Source organism: Leptodactylus fuscus, chromosome 11, assembly GCF_031893055.1.
Source record: "Leptodactylus fuscus isolate aLepFus1 chromosome 11, aLepFus1.hap2, whole genome shotgun sequence".
Taxonomy (NCBI): Eukaryota; Metazoa; Chordata; class Amphibia; order Anura; family Leptodactylidae; genus Leptodactylus; species Leptodactylus fuscus.
Genome location: NC_134275.1, coordinates 24,836,567 through 24,845,484, shown reverse-complemented (window position 1 = coordinate 24,845,484; position 8,918 = coordinate 24,836,567). Strand labels below are relative to the sequence as shown.

Sequence of the window (8,918 nt, the reverse complement as noted above, 5' to 3'; positions counted from 1 at the left end):
GCCTGCGCTGTGAACAAGCATACAGGGGGAATCCCTGGGCGGCCACAGAACGCCGCTGTCTCCTGCTCTCACGCTCCGCCAGGCCCCGCCCATATACCAGGCCCCGCCCACAGACACGCCTAGGCACGCCCACAGGCCCGGCCCCACCCACAAGAAGTGGGTAGATCTTTTGACTTGGTCATATAATAAAGTAGCTCACATGCTGGCAAAGTGCGAGCACCCCTGGTCTAGGCTTTGTCGATCAGAGCAGTAGTGTGTCTATATCATGAAATATCTACAACACAAATGGTAACATAGTATGTATGTAAGGAGAGCTGACAGGTGCTCTATAAGTAAAAAATTCATCTTAAAGAACTACTGTATAACAAATTCAATTCAGGCCACATTGGGATCTCCGATGGTGACACTACCACAGAAACCAGGGGTCTATGGGGACCATGGATGCCTGTGGGCTCTCCTGGTGGACCCGAACAATGAAGAGCTTAGCGCAGGTGTGAACGTAGCCTTAGAAAGAGTTAAATACTGTCTGAGACTTATACTAAGCAGTAAAAAGCATTGGACCTAGGGAAGAATGCAGCTTAAAGCGCCCAAATTCCAGAAGGAATTATATTAAATACGAAGTTATGATGTTATGTTTTTAACCTTTCATCTCTCCATATCTACTTGTAAATAATATAGCAATTTAGAAAAAAAAATTGCATTTTCAAGAATTAAGTTGCTACTATTAAGTTTGACTATTGTAATGGTATGTACGTGGAATAATGCGTCTATGTAACGGAAGAGTGCCGAAGATGTAAAGAATAGAACTGCAAGATGAAATATTTGTCACATGGTTAAAAGATGACCAAAATATAGATATGAAGTCCAGTATATATGACCTAATAATTTAGGATAATTGGGGTTTATTTACTAATACTGTCAATTTAAACATAATAAACTACCCTAGACAGGAGAAAAGTGGGTTATATTTCTCTAGACTGGTATATTTTACCAGTATATACCAGTAGAATTGTGCTGTAGTATTGTACATCACTTTTGTCGCGTGACAAAATTATTTAATAAAATTGAATTTACTGTCATAGAAAGAGAGAAAAGGAATTCAAGCCAATAAGTATTGCGATGTATTGAGGAGATAGCTTCTTGTAATAGGTAATATGGCAGGGTGGTAAGGTGGAAGTGGGTTGCACAATGCCAGTAGGTTTCTTTGTTGGCCTGGTAGGAGATCACAGCTCTCGGACGGCGGTCTGTTTGATTTCTATGTTCCACAGATAACACGGTCAAGGAGCATTTTCTAAATCAATTGGTGTTGGTGAATATTTAACCCCCCAGCTAACTCCTGCTTTCTCTCATCCTCCTCCTTTCATTCTGTTCTCACCTCCTCACTTTTAATCTCAATATAAACTGGACTCAATGTGACATCAAATCCACCCAGCTGGAAGCAAGTCACAGCGTTGTAATTACACTGAGCATGAAAAGCAGAATAAAGTTCCTGGCATAAGGAAAATACTTCATATATGAAGACAGCTTACACTGAATAGTATGTTTTTTCCAGGAAAAGAACAATCCAAAAACATCTATTTACTGGAAAGAAGCTGAGAAGAAGAATTTTAACAGCTGATCATTTGCCATAAAGATACAATCAGAAGAAGAAGAAGAATATGACTTCGGTTGGGGTGCAGATGATGGGTTACTTCCTGGCCGTTTTGGGTCTTCTTGGCACAGTTATTACTACACTATTACCTGACTGGAAGGTTAGTTCCTATATTGGAGCCAGTATTGTGACTGCTGTTGGCTTTAATAAAGGGCTTTGGATGGAATGTGCTGTTTTTAGCACCGGTATCACCCAATGTGATATATATAACTCCATGCTGGGACTGCCGCAAGAAACTAAGGCTGCCCAAGCCCTCATGATCACATCGTGTGTAGTCTCTTCACTTGCTACTCTGTTCACAGTTTTTGGCATGAAATGTACTATATTTAATCAAGGCAATCCTGGAAAAGATAAACTGGCAGTGACTGGTGGAGTTTTTTTTATTCTAGGTGGCATTATTTGTTTGGTGCCCATATGCTGGAACTTGCACACCATTCTTCAAGACTTTAACAACCCATTGCTTCCTGATGCCCAGAGGTATGAGCTGGGATCTGCCCTCTATCTTGGTATTGTCTCTTCAATATTTTCTGTACTGGGAGGTTCGATTCTATGCGCCTCTTGCCCACCGAAAGACCCTGACCAAAATTTTTACAGCAGATATCAGAGCAAAGCCCTGATGGCAGGTAAAGGACAAGGAAACGCTGCCAGCACAACGCAGGCTTCTAAGAGAGAGACAAGTGGCTATAGTCTTACTGGCTATGTATAAACTAGTCAGAATATGACAAGTGACAGTGCACTATATAGGTATGGTTGATGTGTTAATGTATTGTCCAACATGGACTATGGCATGTGCATTTTGTAGGTTATTAAAAATAACCAAAGTACAACAATCAAAAACTGGTGAAATAAAAATGCAAATTATTATTATTATAACTGATTTCATCAACCTAGGACAGTGTCAATTGAAAATCAACCTGTCAATTCATTTGTATTGTACAGTATGTAGTGATATTATTCCTGTATAGCTAAAAACATCTGTGAGCTACTATCAAGCATGTGATGATATTACGTAGAATTTATATTTTTTCCAAAATAAGCAGATCACAATCTATATTCTTAAATGTCAGTTTACCAGTTTAAAGCAAAAAACTTCTGATTTTCTAAAAATGGACTTAAAAAATCACAGTAAGTCCTTCTCAAATCACTCAGTGTCGCAGCGTCTTTATATTATAGGGTGTGGTATGTAGAGCAAATACGCAATACGTTTCCTGAAGAGCAATAAAACAAATTACAAAATCTAGTATCAAATCCATGTGCTTGTAAAAATCTGTTACTCCATTTTTCTTATACTGTAATCACATTGTCGACACAAAGTTTCTTAAGTTAAACATTTTGTACGTTTTGCAATCATATTTGTATATTTCATAGGAACCATTAAATATGATTTGATATAAAAAGCAGGAAGTCATTTGTATGATTTTTTTGTTACCTGTAAAGTTCCTCACTCCTATGAATTTAAAGTTTTCATATTTAACTCTTAATGTACATGTGAATAGTTGTTGAGCCAATGTGTTATTATCGTGCACAATGTCATGTGAGTGTTTTATTTGTTGTATTCAATGTGTGTGCAATAACTATGGAAAGGGATGGAATTATTCTGCTTCAAATAGAATACAAACCCTTTGTAAATCCCATTGTCTGCTTGCTTTTAATACAGAGGAGGATGTACTATTTACCTAAAAAACACCTATAACTATCACACATAAGTCGTACTCGTGTATTCCTCGACATGCAGTATTTTATTTTCAGCTTAATTCCCAAACATGTATAATGTAGCTACAAGTAAGCTATGTACATACAGGAAAAAGACAAAGATATCATTAAAAACACAAAATAGAATAGTCTAAGGTACAAATAAGGCTGTTTACATAATCTTTAGACATATCAAACCATGTGTCTTGGACACATGCCCTGGGCACAGAATGTAATGTGAACCGAGCCTAAATCACTATTCTTCAGTGCAACTTTATACAATGGTTTCCGTTTATTCAGTCACTATTAGAGATGAGCGAACAGTAAAATGTCCTAGGTTCGATATTCGTTTCGAGTAGCCCCTCAATATTCGACTACTCGATTCGAATATCGAACCCTATTATAGTCTATGGGGGAAAATGCTCGTTTCAGGGGTAGGCAACATTCGATCAAATTATACTTACCAAGTCCACGAGTGAGGGTCGGGCTGGATCCTCCGAGAAGTCTTCTCCGTGCAGCGTCCCTGTGGCGTCTTCCGGCTCTTCCGGCTCTTCATTCACTCTGCCAGGCATCGGGCCTGTGCAGAACCGACTGCGCATGCCCGCACTACAAGCGGACATGCGCAGTCGGCTCTGCCCAGGCCCGATGCCTGGCAGAGTGAATGAAGAGCTGGAAGACGCTGTGGGGAAGCTGCACGGAGAAGACTTCTAAAGGTAGGAGAAGAACCAGCGTTGATTGGCCGACTGTATAGCATTCGGCCAATCAATGCTGGTTCTGCATCGAACTTTTACATTTGAACAGTGAGTGGTACTCGATCGAGTACGAGTATTTCAAATACTGTAGTATTCGATCGAATACCTACTTGATCGAATACTACTCGCTCATCTCTACTAACTAACATAAATCTATTCACCCATTCCATAGATCTGGCCCCTAGGAGATTATTTGTAAACCAGCTCTGAATACCTACTCGATCGAGTACTACTCGCTCATCTCTAGTCACTATGTGTACATCCAAAAGTGGACAGTCATTTAAGACTTTGTGTTCTACAATGAGCATTATAGTGCCATGTCTGTTATAGATCCTTCAGGTACTCTGCATATTCAGTCATCTTGGTGAAGCACAATGATGCCTTAGCTTGGTGTAGTTTTGACACCTCCATTTTCATTTTTTGCATAAATCCAGAAAGTAATGTCAGAAGAAAGACTTAGGTGCCTCCTGATTTTAGATTCACTCCTGGATCTGAATAAAAAGTTCAATGAGCATTGATCATAAGGGCCCCTTCACACGGCGTAAGCGCTCGGCTCATTCCAAGCCGTACACGCAAGCGCTTCTAAACACTTCCCATTCACTTCAATGGGAGCGCTCGTAAAGCCGGCTTTATGCGCGCTCCCATTGAAGTGAATGGGAAGTGTTTAGAAGCGATCATGTGTACAGCTTGGAATGAGCCGAGCGCTTACGCCGTGTGAAGGGGCCCTATGGCCTTTAAGGTTCTATTCTGTTTAACTTCAAATTACATTGCAATCTAGTGTGATGGATAATTGTAAGATGGGAGTATTCTAATATTTCTGTGCTTTTACCTTTCCATCTTGAGGATGGGTCCCTGCATGGCGGAAACGCTGCAGTAAAAACCGTGGCAGTTTACAATCCCTGCAAAGTGGATGGGATTCTAGTGATTCCCATTCACACATTGCAGAAAAATCCACACTGCAAAAATGCTACAATTTTCAAAACCGACCTGGATTTGGAAATCGCAGCATGTCACTTATACCTGCGGAAACACCGGCGGTTTCCCCATAAGTATAATTGAAGCAGAAAGCGCTGCGGGAAAAACCGTGATGTGTTGTCGCAGTTTTTCCTGCAGCGCATTTTTTGCTGCAGCCTGCAATGTGGGGCCTTAGCCTGAAGTGGAATTATTACCCTACACTATTTATCAGCCAAACATACTTCATTTGGACATATATATATAAAAAAATAGCGGTAGTTTTATTAAAGTCCTCAGGCACATGCGATTTTATTTACCACTTGAAAGCTGACAGTGTGCTGAATTCAGCACACTGTCGGCTTTCACATAATATGTCACGGGGCTGGAGATATCAGTGCTGTTAGTTTCAGCACTGATCTCTGCCTACTGTCATAAGGGCGTTCCTGACAGTCTAACTCAGGGGTCTCAAACTCAACTCAGCATGTGGGCCGCAGAGCAAGATCCGAGCCAGTCGGCGGGCCGCACTGCGGCAAATTTAGCTCCACCCACTTTTATGTTGACTCCGCCCATTCATTTTCCATGTGGCCCCCACACTGTATAATCCTCCTACAGTCACCCGTAAACTATATGTTCCCCCTCCATCTTTCCCCCAGTTACATATACACCCTTCATCTGCCCCCAGATTCATGTCCCCTCCATCTCTGTCCCCAGATTCATGTCCTCCCCATCTCTGCCCCCAGATTCATGTCCCCCCATCTCTGCCCCCAGATTCATGTCCCCTCCATCTCTGCCCCCAGATTCATGTCCCCCCATCTCTGCCCCCAGATTCATGTCCCCTAATCTCTGCCCCCAGATTCATGTCCTCCCCATCTCTGCCCCCAGATTCATGTCCTCCCCATCTCTGCCCCCAGATTCATGTCCCCCCATCTCTGCCCCCAGATTCATGTCCCCACATCTCTGCCCCCAGATTCATTTCCCCACATCTCTGCCCCCAGATTCATGTTCCCTCCATCTCTGCCCCCAGATTCATGTCCCCACATCTCTGCCCCCAGATTCATGTCCCCCCATCTCTGCCCCCAGATTCATGTCCCCTCCATCTCTGTCCCCAGATTCATGTCCCCACATCTCTGCCCCCAGATTCATGTCCCCCATCTCTGCCCCCAGATTCATGTCCCCCATCTCTGCCCCCAGATTCATGTCCCCCCATCTCTGCCCCCAGATTCATGTCCCCTCCATCTCTGTCCCCAGATTCATGTCCCCCCATCTCTGCCCCCAGATTCATGTCCCCCCATTTCTTCCCCCAGATTCATGTCCCTCCATTTCTGCCCCGGGGTCATGCCGTTCTCCCCCCTCCCTTCGTCTGCCCCCAGTGTCATGAGCCCCCTCATTCCACCTCAATGTTTAAAGAGGACCTTTCACCATTTTGCCCACATGCAGTTCTATATACTGCCGGAAAGCTGACAGTGCGCTGAATTCAGCGCACTGTCGGCTTTCCCGATGTGGGCCCAGTGTGAAGAGCTTACGGTCCGGTACCGTAGCTCTTCTATGGTCAGAAGGGAGTTTCTGACAGTTAGTCAGAGACGTCCTTCTTCACAGCACAGCCAACCGCGCTGTGCTGTGAGAGCTGGGAGGAACGCCCCCTCCCTCTGCTCGCAGTACTCGTCCATAGACGAGTATTATCAGATTCATGTCCCCCATCTCTGCCCCAGATTCATGTCCCCCCCATCTCTGCCCTCAGAATCATGTCCCCCCATCTCTTCCCTCAGATTCATGTCCCCCCCATCTCTGCCCCCAGATTCATGTCCCCCATCTTGCTGACACACAGCCTGAACCTCCTATCATGCTCACACACAGCCTGCATCCCCTCCTATCATACTCACACACTGCTTGCATCCACGTCCCACCCCTTGCTTACACTTGCTGTCTCCTCCCTCCATCTTACCTTCCAGTCTCCACTCACTGCAGCCTTCCCTTCCTGTGTAACTCGGCACTGTACTGAATAGCTCCGCCCACACCAGAGTCCGATCACATGGTCCCGACGTCATCACAGGTCCTTTACCCCACTAGGATCTTCCCTGCTGCAAAGGCAGTGCGGCTTCTCAGCGGCTAAAGCCATCGGAAATATGTATTTTCCGATGGCTTTAGGCGACCCCTGTGTTTTGGTCGTTCGACCCCCGCCGGGGTCGTGACCCACAGGTTGAGAACCGCTGACGTAGGACCTAAACTGTATTATGCATTGTAGGATGCTTCTGCGGGCCGCACAAAACTGTTTGCCGGGCCGCATGCGAGTTTGAAACCCCTGGTCTAACTGGATTGTGAGTAACACCCCCTGACAGTGCTCGACCATAGCCCTGTACTGCAGAGGGGGTGTTCCTTACCTCCCAGCAATGATGCTTAGCTGTAATGAAGCCCCCCCCCGCACGAGTCTATGAACGAGTACAGTCATAGGGGCATTCCTCACAGCCCAGTTAGACTGTCAGGAAAGCCACTCATAGTGTAATCCCCATGGGTTAGTTTACACAATTTCATTGGTGACTATCAACAATTTATAGTACATTTTCAGCATAGTGGATGGTATTGAAATAAATCCCTTCCACGTGATGCACAAAAAACTATATAACAAAGTGACTTGTGCTGCAGATTTTATATATATATATATCTAGGGCCCGGTGGCGAACTTTTGACATGGGCTCCCCCCAACCAATGCCGAAGACCCCGACCGACACCCCCCCCCCCCCACATTCCTGTGCACACTTTTATGCCCCATAGTGGCCCCTGCACACAGTATTATGCTCCATAGTGGCCCTTGCACACAGTATTATGCCCCGTAGTGGCCCTTGCACACAGTATTATGCCCCGTAGTGGCCCTTGCACACAGTATTATCCCCCATAGTGGCCCCTGCACACAGTATTATGCCCCATAGTGGCCCCTGTACACAGTATTATCCCCCATAGTGGCCCCTGCACACAGTATTATGCTCCATAGTGGCCCTTGCACACAGTATTATGCCCCGTAGTGGCCCTTGCACACAGTATTATGCCCCGTAGTGGCCCTTGCACACAGTATTATCCCCCATAGTGGCCCCTGCACACAGTATTATGCCCCATAGTGGCCCCTGTACACAGTATTATGCCTTATAGTAACCCTTGCACACAGTATTATAACTAGAGATGAGCGAACAGTGTTCTATCGAACTCATGTTCGATTGGATATTAGGCTGTTCGGCATGTTCGAATCGAATCGAACACCGCGTGGTAAAGTGCGCCATTACTCGATTCCCCTCCCACCTTCCCTGGCGCCTTTTTTGCTCCAATAACAGCGCAGGGTAGGTGGGACAGGAACTACGACACCGGTGACGTTGAAAAAAGTAGGCAAAACCCATTGGCTGCCGAAAACATGTGACCTCTAATTTAAAAGAACAGCGACGCCCAGCTTCGCGTCATTCTGAGCTTGCAATTCACCGGGGACGGAGGTTTCCGTCCAGTTAGCTAGGGCTTAGATTCTGGGTAGGCAGGGACAGGCTAGGATAGGAAGGAGAAGACAACCAACAGCTCTTATACAGTCCTATGAAAAAGTTTGGGCACCCCTATTAATCTTAATCATTTTTAGTTCTAAATATTTTGGTGTTTATAACAGCCATTTCAGTTTAATATATCTAATAACTGATGGACACAGTAATATTTCAGGATTGAAATGAGGTTTATTGTACTAACAGAAAATGCGCAATATGCATTAAACCAAAATTTGACCGGTGCAAAAGTATGGGCACCTCAACAGAAAAGTGACATTAATATTTAGTAGATCCTCCTTTTGCAAAGATAACAGCCTCTAGTCGCTTCCTGTAGCTTTTAATCAGTTCCTGGATCCT

The 8,918-nt window shown here is 44.7% G+C and overlaps 1 protein-coding gene across 1 annotated transcript; it reads left to right on the top strand.

The window, feature by feature from the left end:
• Positions 1-1,381: 1,381 nt before the first annotated feature.
• CLDN2 (claudin 2) lies at positions 1,382-3,230 on the top strand. Its single transcript, XM_075260641.1, has one exon. It carries the CDS (start codon positions 1,659-1,661, stop codon positions 2,355-2,357), a length of 699 nt encoding a protein of 232 aa, XP_075116742.1. The 5' UTR covers positions 1,382-1,658; the 3' UTR covers positions 2,358-3,230.
• The last annotated feature ends 5,688 nt before the right edge of the window (positions 3,231-8,918 follow it).

Excerpts from the sequence above, each read along its gene's own strand:
- CLDN2 (XM_075260641.1), top strand. The coding sequence starts at position 1,659 with ATGACTTCGGTTGGGGTGCAGATGATGGGTTACTTCCTGGCCGTTTTG.